Source organism: Nematolebias whitei, chromosome 20, assembly GCF_014905685.2.
Source record: "Nematolebias whitei isolate Nwh7 chromosome 20, NemWhi1, whole genome shotgun sequence".
NCBI classification, from domain to species: domain Eukaryota; kingdom Metazoa; phylum Chordata; class Actinopteri; order Cyprinodontiformes; family Rivulidae; genus Nematolebias; species Nematolebias whitei.
In genome coordinates this window covers 24785695-24800553 of record NC_056517.1, presented here as the reverse complement: position 1 = coordinate 24800553, position 14859 = coordinate 24785695, and the positions used below count along the sequence as shown (strand labels likewise).

The 14859-nt window shown below is 41.4% G+C and overlaps 1 protein-coding gene across 4 annotated transcripts in view; it reads left to right on the top strand.

Moving 5' to 3' along the window:
• The window catches only part of LOC119426649 (SWI/SNF-related matrix-associated actin-dependent regulator of chromatin subfamily D member 3), a 49741-nt gene continuing 34882 nt past the window's right edge, over nt 1-14859 (top strand). For 2 of the 4 annotated variants that reach the window (XM_037694225.1, XM_037694224.1), the window contains exon 1: nt 1-229. In XM_037694225.1, coding sequence (XP_037550153.1) covers nt 218-229 — 12 coding nt within the window. In that variant the 5' untranslated portion in view covers nt 1-217. Of the gene's footprint in view, nt 230-10552; nt 10650-14859 lie in introns of those variants that run through there. The other 2 variants (XM_037694227.1, XM_037694226.1) reach the window with 1 other exon arrangement.

The window sequence follows — 14859 nt, the reverse complement described above, 5'->3', positions numbered from 1 at the left end:
CTGCTCCCCTACCGAGCGAGGCTTCACCAATCCCGGCTCTGGCTCCGTTCCCGGCTCGGCAGGCCAGCGCTAATAAGTCTCGTAGCCGTGCGGTAATGGGGAAGTGTTAGGGGGAGACGCTGCCGCGAGAGGAGCCGCGAGGAAGTTGAGAGGAGCGGAAGGGAAAAGAAGCTCCACGCAGACGAGACACGAGCCCTAAAAAGCGAGGCGCGCAGTGATGGAGAGAAAGGTACGGACGCTCGTGCTACCTTGTGATAACATTAGCTTTACCCTTTTCAGTCGCAGCCGGATTAGTGCGCGCGCGCTGCGGTTCATTGTTCGGGAGAGGAAGCCTGGTTTATAATTTCACCTCGTGGTGAACGTAGTTTTATTCCACTGCGCACGTAATGAGCAGAGAGCGGGATGTGGACATTGGAGGGGCTTTAGCAGCCCTCTCCCTGCCTGTCTGCATCACCACGATGTTTAGTTGCAGCTCCTCCGCCTCCCACCTCCTCCTGCAGCAGACACCAGCTTGTTAACCTTGGTGTGGGAAACAAGACACTTGAGAAGTAATGGACGGGATTCACCTCCTCAGGGAGCATCTTCTGGCTCCTTTAGGCACCATCCCTCCCTGGCGCGCTCAGTAGTAATAATAATGGAAGTAAGGCAGAGAGAAAGTTGAATGTTCTCACTGGCAGCTCCCAGTCAGCAGCAGGAGAGGAATGTGGAGTAAAAAAAGATCCACTTCTGCTGAGTCAAAGGAAAATTCATTTTTATGTTCAAGTCAGCTACGCTCATTTTAATCATCTGTGGCCTGAGAAGCCATAAGAGGAAAGCAAAGCATCACATACCAACTTTTATTGGGATAGTTTTTTTTTAATTATTTTCTAGATAAGAGCTCAGATGTTTGTTTGGTTATTTTAATATTTTCTCACAGCTAACCAGTTAACCTACTGACCTCAAGTTAAAAAAAATATGTTAGTTCCATCACTTGGGTCCCTTGTTTGAATGCTTTCTGCCTTAGGTGAAATTTGTTTCTATGCGTGTTAAAATGTGAGTCAAGTTAAAACCACAGCCAGATTGGTTAAACCTTTTCTACATCTTTTCCAACATCTGTGAAAATGCAACTGAGGCGTTTTCTCCTTAAACTAACGCAATGCCGGAGTAGGATATTAATCAAATTTTGGGAAAACCAAGCAAGCTGCTTTGGTGTTTCCAGCTTTTAAGCTAAGATTAAATTAAACAACCCGCTTGTTTCATGGTTTTTAAGATGGAATTGCTTTAAAATGAGTTGAAACTGGAAGGTGCGTTTCTGTCTTCGGGGTTGTATAGAAGAGCTCCATTAGAGGAAAAAAAAAGGACAAAAATAGCCCAGTTTAAGCTGCAGTCGTCCCTAACCCAGCTGCTGGCACAGATACTCCTCTCAGGATAAAATGAAGGAGAACAGCTCATTCTCATTAGTATGCAATGTGCCGGCACAGCTTCTGGGGTCTGATAAAGGAGCAGAGGATCAGCTCCTTTTACAGTCTGCTGAACGCTCAACTTTTAGGGAGACACGCTGTCACTGTTCAGTTGTGTTTGAAATTTAGTATCAGACACTCATCAGGTTCACTCGGTGTTTCGCCTCCAGAGTTCCTCTCAAGTTTGGTGAAGTTGTTTTTCCGGCTGGTTTGAAGAGAGGCGAGGCCGACCTAACACATTTTAGCTTTGTTTCTTGAGCACTTAGTCACCCTTTTGGCTTTTTTTTTATAAACGCACAATAAAGCACTTGCAGTTGTTAGCTAGCCAGGCCTTAATACGGGAAACACAATCAGCTAACTTGTGTAATTCTGAATCATAGAAGGAACAGTACAGTTGAATGTCATCAGCATACAAATGGTAAGACACATTATTAAAGTTACTGATCATCTTTCCAAGGTGGCTGATGTATAAAAGGAACCAAATAGGACCTAAGACTGAACCCTGAGGTACACCATACAATAACAGAGTGATCTTAGACTGTATGTTATTCATAAACATGGAAAAGGTTCTGTTGCTCAAATTGTTGTTACAACTAGGCCTGTCGCGATAAATAATAAATCAGTTAATCGCATGATAAATGAAAATTATTGACCTCATTTTAATTTATCGGCTTTATCGTTTCTTCGTGTCTCTCTTTCTACTGAAGACACTGGATGACCGCTCAACTCCGGTGCTCTTCAATGACCCCTCCCTTTCTCTTTTTTCTTTAAAATCCATTTTAACCGTCCAAAATCACATTGTTGGATCATTAAAAGCAGCTAAGCTGAGAAGCTAAGCTACGAGCTAAGCTAACAGGCTGACCTCGGGGAAAATACCTCCGTTTTGTTGACGCTCCAAAATTCAGTCGAAACCCGTGCCTTTGTGTAAAAAGTTGTTTTTCTCTGCAAAAAGAAGCTGAGAACTTGTTTACTGATTTTTATTTTTATTTTTATTAAAAGCTTTGTGTGACAAATGCTATGCTAAAGAGCTCAAACCACACCAAGCGTCCTCCATTTTGAGAACCAAAAAAGAGGAAGGAGAAACAGCCCATGTCACGTCAAGGGGCCTCCCTCCCATTTTTCTTAAAGAGACACGCTGCTCGCTCCCTCACTATCCATCCTTCTGTTCAAACAGTCTTATACTGCCATCCGGTGGTCAAAAAAGGTACTACATTCAAAACAAATTAACCAACATTTCTTCTTAAATTTGACACTAATTACTAATTAGTGTCAAATTTCAAACAATTTTATCGTTTATCGCAATAATTTCTGAGACAATTAATCGCCCAGCAAAACTTGATATCATGACAGGCCTAACCTGAAACCACATTTTTTACACATTTTTTACCTTCATCATTTTCATCATTATAGTTTACATATTTGTGTCTCTAACTGTGAAGTTTGACACCTCATTTCACATGGTGACCACCACTTTTACGGCCAAAGATCTAGTTTTAATCGCTGTTGTTTTATCTAAAGCCTTCCCGTGTCCTAACTGTAGTATCTTTTCTGATTTATATATATATTTTGTTGCATATTGCTCTCATTTCTGATGCAGATAATGAGGTTGTGCACCCGACTCTGAAATGAACTGTCTGGGCTGTAATGGGCTCACGAAGCGTCTGGCTGACCTATTTTAAAGGATACTGTTCAATACTGAACATTTCAAATCGGTGGGAACATTCACTGCTCGTGATTGCAAGAAAATGCGTTTTGTATGGAAATAGTTTAGGAGGGAAAAAAGGATTTCATTGACTTTATCTACTGTACAAAAATTAGTGGTGACATTTTGAAGGGGGCAGCTGGTTTTCTATCTAATTTGTTGATTTTTCTAACTAATGCATGTTTTTTTTTTTTATACTTGCCTGTAAAATATTGGAAAAGCAGTACATTTTCATAGCTGATCACAAAATTTGCCGTAAGACTGTTTCATAAAAACAGAAAATTCCCAGATTGATAAAAAGTAAAACTGCTATAGTTTTAATTTTTACAGAGAAATGTATTAAATATGCAACTTGTTAATAAATATACTTTGAGACATGGTTTAATTAAATGGTTTTAACTAAATTATTTAGTAGGAGTTAGGTTTAGCAGCCGGGCTGATCCCTGATTTTTGTGTTGCTTTTTTAATTTGGTTTTTGATTGCAGTATTTTTCTTTTTGTTTGACCTTTTTTTTTTATTATTATTGCCCAACGCTGAGAGCCAAATTGTGTGCAGTTTTTATTTTTCCGACTATAAGGTGCACTTAAAATCCTTTAATTTTCTCAAAAATTGACAGTGAGCTTTATAATCCAGGATGCCTTATGTATTAACCAATTTTATGTGGTCTACGGTGCTCAAAAATCTGTCGAAATGAACTTTTTTCGCTTATTGTGCCTTATAATCCGGTGTGCCTTATAGTCCAAAAAATACGGTAATGTTTTTACCTGTCTGTGAGAGTTTGTTTGTGGTGTTAGCAAAATATCTCATGAACTACTGAACAGATTTAAATGAAACTCACAGGAAGTCGGAGCTATAGTTCCATGATTTTTTAAAATAAGATTATTTTAGTTTGAAACTGGCGTGAAATGTGGGTGATTTTGTTTTTATTCGCTGGTTTCGTCTGTAAAGTGTCACAGTTTTAGTATGTGGCAGTTTTTGTTCTACCAGCCACCAAAACCATATAATTTCACCACAACTGCCTGTTTTTGTAGCTCATACTGGATACCCTAATAACCTGTACCATGAGGTGCGTTCAAAATTCTTGACCTAACATCAAGATGAAAAAAGCACATGGAATTACATATAAGACCCTCTTCCCTTAAGATCTGGACATATTCTGGTTCAGTTTACAGTAGTCCCTCGATACGTCGCGGTTCAACTTTCGTGGACTCGCTCTTTCACGGGTTTTCAACGTAAGATTGTACACATTAATCTTATCAATCAATTGTACACATTAATCTACCATCCGTCTTTCGGATGGAGGGTGAAACATCTTTCAACAAAAAAAGGAACTGTCCAGATGACCTGACTGAACATTGTTGGATTGTTTACATTATTTCCCAGTGGTCTGGCCGCTCAGTGATCACCAAGCCCCCCTCCCTCCTTTCTCTTTCTGAGGCTAGCAGCCTCAGAAAGAGAAAGGACAGGATGGGGTCTGTCTGCGAGCTTCAGTGAGGCAGATACCAGAGTGAACGACATGGATTGTTTATTTAAAATAACCAAGCGCAACCCAAACCGAGCCTTAACCTGAACCGAGCCGACCTGACCCAAACCGAGCCGGGACATTTCCCGAACCTGGACATTTCACGGGAAATTTCACGGGAAATTCAGTAACCGGCGTAGCATCAGTCTGTCTGCTCTCTTTTGCTGTGCTCTTTTAGAGAGTTTAGAGAGTTTAGAATAGGGGTGCACAGCCGATTTAGCAGCCCCGATTTCCTTAATTTTGGGAGATCAGAAATCAGTCGATACTTACATGAGAAACCGATTTTACCGATTTTTTTTTGTAGTTTTAAAAACAATTGCCTAAACGTCATTTACATTTCAGAGCACTGCATCATGGCCAGTTAAAACAAGTTTGTATTGTTTCTATGATATTGTTCAAGGGTATGTTTTTCAATAAAATAAGATTGAAAATTGAAGGTGCATTGTGACTTTATAACACCTGACTGTGTGCTTATAAAACTAAATCTGTATCGGCCAAAATCGGAATCGGCAGATCAGTCTTTTTAGAGATCGGCGATCGGCCAAAAAAATTGAAATCGGTGCACCCCTAGTTTAAAACATTGTTAAGAATATTGCAAGTGTGTGGGAAGGGTTTATAAAGCCTTAAAATACATATAAATACTAAAATGATTATAGCAATCCTACTTTGTGGTGTCTGGAACGTAACCCCCACGATAATCGAGGGACTACTGTATTCTAAATTAACACTGAGTTTATTCTGTGAATGTTGCTCTTTGTGCTACCTGGATAATCCTATACAAGTTTGGAGGTATGTCTCAACATATAAAACATTAAATGCTGACTACATTGTGGGAAACCCAAACACAAAGCTGTGACTCAACGTTTTGTCAGATAATTGACGTTCTTTTATGTCCTCCTCCTGTTCTGGTCCCCGTCTCAGCTCATGCCAGCCTCGTCCTGTTTGTCTCCCGTCCACACTGGGCAGAGCGGTGCTGAAAGGTCGGAGCGAATACTAAACTCAGATGAAGAGTAGGAAATAGTGAGGAGAGCGGAATGGTTCACTAGTGGAGGAATAAAGCAGCCCGTCTCAGTTCACCAGCTGCTGCTCCAGTTCTCAAATTGCTAAAGTCGACGTTGCTTTCACACGATTGGCTGTTGGCTCCGAAAGCGCTGAGCGGATTATCCTGTTGCTATGGCTACAGCAAACAGGAAATACCCGGAGGCAGGTAACGCTTCAGGCTCGTCCCAGTGTGCTGTTCGGTGCTCATGGGGAAATCTGGCCTCTTTTCTTTCACCTCACATTTTTTCCATCTGCTCCTACAATGGCCTCATCTTTGTCCCAAACAACCGCCGAACCCCCAAGGTCGACGCCAAAGTCCTCAGCTTCTCTCAGCTAGAAACATTTAAACATCCACAGGAACACTGCTGCTTTGTCCAAAACCCCTTATTCTCACAGTACAACGTACCAAATCACTTTGATCGCAAAATGTGAGCAAATTTTACTCCCTGTAGTCTCCTCTCTACAGGTTCCTCTTCACTGCACATGCCTAACTGTGAGAAATCAGAACTGAAACACACTTCTTTCCACCTTAATCCCCCTCAGTGAATGTGCAGGTCGTTCTCTTGTGGAGTCCCTTTGAAGGGGGGCGGCAGCCATTGAATTTCTCTCCCGAGAGCTCCGGCCTCTAAGCCGATTGAGCTCGAGTTTTGTCTGCTTCCATAAAATGGAAGAAAGAGAAGTGAGGGGCCCTGTGGTGGTGGTGGGGGGATCGGGTTTTCTTCAGGGCCTTGGTACAGTCCATGTCCCCCCTCGTGAACCCCATCTGTCTGTGACAATAATGTTGACAAGGGCAGGTCCAGAGTTTCTGGTATGTAAACGTTGCCACGGGGAGCTCTGAGTTCTCCGTCAGCACTGATATAAAGTTTGGCCCGTTTCTTTCTGCTTCTCTTTTTCTGTAGTTCGTAAGTTATTGCAGAATACAAAACCAAACAAATGTGCTATGAATTCAGCCGTTCTTTCAGTAAGCTGATGACTCCATCATCAAATGGACCATAGCTAGGCCTGTCGCAATAAAAACTCAAACAATTAATGGCATGATAAATTAAAATTATTGACCTCATTTTCATTTATCGGCTTTTTCGTTTCTTCGTGTCTCTCTTTCTGAAGACACTGGATGACAAAAAGTTCAACTCAGGTGCTCTTCACTGACACCTCCCTTTTTCGTTAAAATTAATTTTAACCGTATAAAATTGCATTTTGGGATCGTTAAAAACAGCTAAGCTGAGAAGCTAAGCTACGATCTAAGCTAACAGGCCGACCTCGGGGAAAAAAACCTTTGTCTTGTCGAAGCTCCAAAATTCACGGTTGAAACCCGTGTCTTTGTGTAAAAAGTTGTTTTTTTGTTTTTTCTGCAAAAAGAAGCTGAGAACTTGTTTACTGATTTTTTTATTTATTTAAAAGTTTGTGTGAAAAATGCTATGCTAAAGATCTCAAACCACACCGAGCGGCTGCCATTTTGAGAACCGAAGAGGCAGTCCATGTCATGTCAAGGGGCCTCCCTCCCATTTTTCTTAAAGAGACACGCTGCTTGCTCCCTCACTACCCATCCTTCAGTTCAAACAGTCTTATGCTGCCATCCGGTGGTCGAAAAAGGTACTACATGCAGAACAAATTAAACATTTCTTCTTAAATTTGACAATAATTACTAATCGTTGTCAAATTTCAAACAATATTATCGTTTATCGCAATAATTTCTGAGATAATTTATCGCCCAGCACAATTTATCGTGACAGGCCTAACCGTAGCATCACGAGTTTATCCTCAGCAGTATTTTCTTTTTAAGTTCCTTAACTACTGAGGTCTAGAGACCCCTTTGGGATCGTTGAATGCATCACATCATAGCATTTGCACACATCAGCTTGTCTTATTACAGCTCAGATCTTTCAAAGTGAAGTTATGTGCAAATAAATGGACAAGTTGCATCTTATTTGTTGTGAAAGCGTCAGTTTGGTGAAAATTGGTGTCACACATTCAGCAGCTCTATGAGCCAAAAATCTGAAGATGTGGGGGTTGGATTTATTTGCTCAAATGTCCAGTTTTAAAAGTCAAAATTGTTCTCAGGTTGAAAGTATTCAAAACAAAACATCTGAATGGCATCATGTTTAAATATTTCTATTATCTCGCTAACATGAGCTAGTCACCAAAACATGATTGAGTTGAAGGCTTGACAAATAGAAGAATGTTGTACGGCCCTGTTTGCTCATTGAAGCTGTACAAGATTTTTAAAAGTCCAACAATTCCCACCAGTATTCTCCCACACTTCATTTAGAGCAGCGTCAGTCTTTATTGTTACCTATGAACTTTGCTCTGTGATTCACTGACTGACTGATCAGATGATTCAAATAAAAACAACAACAGCTGTTCCAAAAATCAGCTTTTAGTCCATATAATTTTTCAATCAGAAACAACACATTATATATTGTATTTTCTCAGAGTAGAGTTAAAGTCTTTGTGTATGGGATTCTTAGGGTACATATTGAAGGTCTTACATCTGGTTTCTGTGGTGAAACTACTTTTTCTTTTCTTTGACAACAGGCTATATTTTATTTGAAGGTACTTTAATGTGTGTCATGAGCTTTTTGCTCCCCTCTTGTGGTATAAAACAGAAGTGAAGCATGAAGGAGATCTTTAAACAATGCACAGGAAGTTAAATTATTTCTTTCTCTCCTCTTAAGAGTGTTTGTGCCCCCTGTCGGTCATTAGTAATAACTGCTGAAGCTTCTTAATCCCCCCTGTGAGTGTGAGCCCCCCTCTGCTCCCCTGTCTGCTGCACACTGGGACATTACCATTTGGTGAGACTGACTGGGGGTCCAGCAGGGGGGTACTCCCAGACTCTAGATTTAGTTTGTGCACCGCCTCAGCTGCAGGATCTCTTTGTTATCAGTGGACGCCCACGAGTCGTTGCTGGAGGAACGAGAGCTTGACACAATCTCTGGATCTGCAGCGATAAGCTCGGCGGGTCGAGCCTTTGACCTTGCCGGAAACTGAGACGGACTCCTCGTGTGTCCATGTGTTGAAAACTAGAACCATGTGTTTTGTGATACGAGGTCAATTTAGCATCAGGACTGATTTTAGTTGTTTTTTGGGCAGCCTGGAGAACATTAATGTGCTTTGGGAGATGAAAGAGACAAAAATGCTTCGTGATTTTAAATCCATCCAGACTGATTTAAGGACAGCTGCAGTACACGGATCTGGACAGCAGGGGTCGCCACTGAGCTATTTAAAGCCACAAGGGCCAGGCCAAAATTTGTAATTTTGGAAGAAATTTAAGGATTAAATGCTCACATCTTTTGTAATATTATTCCTTCTCCATCTTTTATATAATTTATTATAATTTTGACACCTTAAACTTTAGATTTAGGAATAAAACAAGCTTGTTTAATGGCTCTGAAACATGAAGTGACCTCTGAACCGTAGGTCACAAATGCCTATTAAACCAGCAGTCTAAAGAGTTTTTCCTCTTTATCTTTTTGGTCAGAAAAGGATAACTTTATCTTTCCTAACATACAGTTCTTGCACCTTTTTTCTTTGGAGATCAAGATAATTATGCTTCTTCCCTGACTTCTCTGGTCATGTTCACATAAAGGAAACTGCAAAAAAACAAAAAAGAAGGTAATAAAGATGACAATCGCCATCATGTGCCACAAAGCCAAGTGCCCCGCACCCTTTCTTTGAATCTGGCCCACTTCACCTCCTTTGTCATTCAGATAACCTCATGAATATTTCACTTCTCCGATCTGATGGCTGGAAGAAAGCGAAGGAGCGGACACGAGAGGGTATTCTTCATCGTGGCGTAGCATTAGTCAGAGCAATGACCTGCACGTGACCACACGTCACATCACAGTTCAGAGATGGCAGCATGCAGTCAGTCAGGATTATTCAGCTTCTTTAGTCCGTCTGTCCTTGAAAGGACAGGGTGACTGAGTGTGTTTTATGGAAAAGGCTTCAGGTTTGTGCATTTTTCTGGATAATAATGTTAAAAACAAAGCAGGCAGCAAGAAACCACAGCAGAATTGAGTGTAATTGTTTGTGTGGAGTCCCACTCAGAGTCACCTTGCTGTTCTGCGTGGCCTGTTTTGTTTTGCCTCTGACTTCTGGGTGAAAGGTAAAACACTAATGAGGCAAGTGGAGGAAATGCTCGTAACCTACGAATGCACCCTGAATAGAAAAACTCAGGAAACGAAGGCGTGTTGGACGTGGTATTTTCTTGTCAAGTGGCACATTAGCTCAACAAATGTACTACCATCAAAAAAAAAAAAAGAAAGTCCCCTGACTCACATGGAGCTTCACGTCATGAGTCCATCATAAAAGGCAGTTTTTGTGCTAAATGATATGCAGCGTGGCCCCTTTAAGACCTTAAAGTCCTTTTTTGAGAATGAGCCCTGGCTCTGATCGTGGCCTCTGTTGAGGGGGTGGGGGATCTAACCTCCCCAGTCCCTGTTTAGATCAACCTCACTGCAACACATGCCCTTATCTACCAATGGAATGCAACAGCTGTGTGGGGGAGCGGCTGGGTGGGCTGGCTGAAACCCCCTTGCCAGACCCCCTCATGGCTTCTGCCCACCTCCACCCCACTCCACCTCCAAGCCAGAGACTTGCTGGGCTCCTGAAAGGCAGCTCAACTAAAAAAAGTGAGCCAGACACACAGCGAGAGGCTCGTCGGGGCTGCTGCTGCTGCTGCACACCGTAAAAAAGAGAGAGAGAGAGAGAGAGAGAGGGAGGGAGGAGGGAGAAGGAGAGTCAGGGACAGGCAGTGCTGAAAAGGAGAGCACAAAGAGAAGGAAAGTGGAGCAGGGGAGGGGAACAGGAGGCTGGGTGAAGGGAGAGGGAAAGACAAAAGAAGGAGAGGGGAGACAGGACGGAGCAAATGGCTACGGAGGAGACGGCGGGGGGAGCCAGGAAAGCCACCAAGAGCAAACTGTTTGAGTTCCTGGTCCATGGAGTGGTGAGTGTCTGTCATTCCCCTGAAGGGGAGCTGAGCTCTGGCATGCATGCGTGTGTGTGTTTTTGTGGGGATGATAGCTGGGGAACAACTGGCCATGTGAAGGTTATTTCCAGCCCCTCAGATCTGTCAGGAGGACGGCTGAGAACAAGAAGTGGAGCAGCATGAATGGATGGCGCTGAGCAGGAGGAGGGAGGAGGATGCATCTCCGTATTTCTACACATGAAGAACTGTAGACGTAGAAGCATGAAACAAAAAAAGAAGCAGCCAGCTCCCTCTTTGGCTAACCGAGGAGCACACTGCTGCACCGGGAGTCTGAGGAGCAGGAGGTGTGCGTGTGGTGATGAGTCCACGGAGCAGCCGTCCAGGAGTCATGCTTTTGGCTCGTGGAAGGATTTGAACCTGTAAGGTCATCGCACGACACATGTAGTGTGGAAGATGGAGCCACAGCGTGGAGAACAGTCCTGCAGAACAATCGGCTCATTCATCTGAGAGCTAGCATGAAATGTCAAGTGTTGCTCATGGGTCGAGGTCAGGCAACTGTTACTATAAGCCTCATGGTTGCACATGGAGGGGAGAGGGGTTTGTTTTGATAAGGAGGATGAAAATCGCAGTTTTCTGTCTGAACTTGAGCAAATTCAACCCGTCGTTTCCAGCGTTTGTTGCTGTTTCACCCCAACTTATGTTTTAAGGTCTAATTTGATCAATTATTCAACGCAAAGTACCGTTTTGTGAGTTATTTTATTGTTTAATCTCCCATTTCTTCTGTAAAAGTTAATAAATAGCACAATGTCAACTAAGGTCAAGGTGATATTTTCAACTCAGGTTTTTATTCATTTAAAATAAACACCTTTCCAACATGCAGAGTTTAATATTACGTAAAGACAAACGAGTAAAGAGTTTAATACTTTGTACCTTTTAAGGCTAAAAAAACAACAAATTAATTTTAATTTGTTTATATTTATTGCCCAGTTTTACAAAAAAAAAAAAAGTTTTTTTTATTGCTAGAAAAAAAAAGAGGATTTAATGTGTTCTGATTAGAAGTGATTTTAAGGGGGTTAATAATAAAAGTCGATGCTAGAGTGCACCAGTCCAAAATAATCAGAGGTTTCTTTTAATTATTTTTCAGAGTCTTCAACAGAAATGTATTTAGCAACAAACACAAACTTCACAAGCATGTCTACATAAACTATCGAAAAAGTTCAAACCAGTTCATCTTAAAGGAACGACACCTGCCGCCTTTAATGCCAAACTTTTAAACAAAGCTCTTGTGTGATCTTTTTGCGCTCGGAATATGTGTTAAGGGTGACTTTCAGCTACTACCACCTAAAATTTTAGCTCAATATCAGTAAAATTGTCTAAATTATAACAATTTGTGCGTTGGCTAAGGTCATCGATCTATGGCTCCAAAACTTACCATACTCAGTTATAGATCCAACGATTACTTTCTGAGACTTATTAAAGTCTGTGCAGTGTTCAATGAGAAATTTTGCTAACAGACATGCTATTGCATGGCAATAGATAGTATTACAGATGTAACTTTTTATTTATTTGTGTGGCAACCATCAATTATGCTGCGTAGTCTGACAGGTTTGTTGGAAACGAGAAAAGGACGTTCTTCTTAAGTTGGCAAAATGTTTATCATCTCAACTTTTCATACGTGATTTTAAGAACGTTTATGTCAAGAAGTCAAGTAAAACAAATGTACATTTTTGATGATTTGCTTGAAAACAATTAACTTCCATCAGGCGTAGGGATGCACGATATTATCAGCATCGTATCGTATCGGCCAATATTAGCGATAAAGTTAAATATCGGATAGTGGACATTCTACCAAGATAACTCACTAATATAAAGGGTGCTGTTTATTTATACATACATACATGCATATATATATATATATATATATATATATATATATATATATATATATAATGGTGCTATTTTTGTATGACTGTTCGAGTGTTGTCATGAATAAATTTGACATTAAACGTAATTCAAGTTGAAGTTTTTACATCGTTTTCAGCCCCCTTTTGCATTTGGTAGCAGGCCAAACTGACAAAGATCATGCAGAATAATGTGGTAAATGGACTGTACTTGTATAGCACCTTTCTATCTGACCAAGATAATCAAAGCACTTTACACTACAATCTGTGCCTCGTTTACCCATTCATACAGCACTCTACTAGATCTCTACAAAGCTAATTGATCAAATCATTCTAAAGAGACTAATCAGAGCTTTATCACATTCATACACCGATGGGACACACATCAGAGGCTATGAGGGGTTCAGTGTCTTGCCCAGGGACCCTTCGGCATGTGACTGGTGGTGGAGTCGAACCCCCAACTCTTGCATTGGAGGACGACTGCTCTAACCACTCAGCCACAGCCACCCAATGTAGTATTTTAATACAATTCAATTCAATATACTAGGGGAAATTTAATGTTTCATTCCACAGCAGAGAAAGCTATGTAGTCTCTGTAAGTAGGTCTAGAAGGAAAAAAATATCGGTAGTGGTATCGAGTATCGGCCAAATAAGTTTTAACCTATTGGCATATCGGACATCAGCCAAAAATCCAATATCATGCATTCCTAAGGCGTATCGTGTCTAGGCCTGTCGCAATAAACAATAAATCAGTTAATAATTACTAATTATTGTAAAATTTCAAACAATATTATCGTTTATCGCAATAATTTCTGAGACAATTAATCGCCCAGCAAAATTTGTTATCGTGACAGGCCTAATCGTGTCTGTCTGCAAAAAGACTCGACACACGTTTTATTAAAAATAAGAATCATCTCGGAGGACGTTCGACTTGGTTCCTCTTTGAGACTCTGTGCTGGTGTCAGGCGTGGACGGCGGTTAGCTTCTTAAAGCTGATGATGTGCTGCGTTTCCTGTAGGAACGGTCATTAAAAGTGGACTCGGAGCTGAAGCTCTGCGCTCGCGGACACACTTTAGGAAACAATGGCGCAGGTGATTGATGAGCCAGAAGAGCCTGTCCTCTCAACAGACCAATTAACCTTGATGAGTCTCTGGCTGCTTTAAACCAAATATTTCCCACTGCTTATTTTCTCTCGTGCCTGCCTCCTCCCCTTCGTCCTCTCCTCTCCACGTTTGAAGATGGAAAAGTCTTGTTATAACAGTTGCGGCAGGTTCTTTTTGCTGTTTTGAGCTACAAAATGGAGAAATATTTATACTAGAAGGAGATGATTTGGCTCATTGTGTCAGCTTGTGGCAAGTGATGACGTTTTCTTTCTTTTCATGGGTAAATCAAAGGGGAAAAGGCTTTTTGATGCCGAAAACACATGTTCAGATGTATTTACACAGAAAAAAAACCTAGATAAATAAAATGCAGACCGTTCCAGTTATGGCTGATGGGTAGGCTAAGGTCTCCTCATTATCTCCCTTACCTCCCAGCTGTCTCTGGCTCATGGATGAGTTGGAGGTCAGCGAGGTTCAGGTTGAAGGAAAGTCCTTCCAGCCCTCTCTGTGAGAAAAACCCTGATAAGCCAAAGCATAAAATGACACACTGAAGCTGTTTTGCACATTTTGTGCAAACGTGAATGAAAACGTCCCTCTTTTCAAACACTCAAGTCTTTGTTTCCATCTTGAAGGAGAAGTTTATAGAATATTTTTAAGATACTGCTTGATCTGAGTGGAATTTTAATGATTTTGGTTTGAAGATATCGGTGCTTTATTATCTGGCTAAATGAAAAAAGTGGAAGGACTTTAATCAAGAGTGTCAAAGCAGTGGAGAGTAAAGAAGAAAAAAAATCCAGTGCTTGACTTTGAAAACACAGTGGACTGGTTACACTGGTTAGTCCACGATAATTTTCAGAGCTCGCAGTCTGTGAAACGTGCAGAGAGAACTCACCCTTTGTGTCCGAGTGTTCTTGTATTTAGTTCCATCTTTACACTTGAAGCCATCTTCATGAGATAAACTCCAGAGTGAATGAGAAACGCTGCTGTGATGAATGGATCCTCACCTCAGCAGCCATCAGTTCATCACATCTGTCATCCATCCATTAGTCTGTCCGTCTGTCCATCCATTCATCCATTAGTCCATCCATCCATCCATTAGTCAGTCCGTCTGTCCAGCCATCCATCCATTAGTCTGTCCATCCATTCATCAGTCTGTCCGTCTGTCCAGCCATCCATCCATTAGTCCGTCCGTCTGTCCATCCATCCATCCATTAATCCATCTGTCCA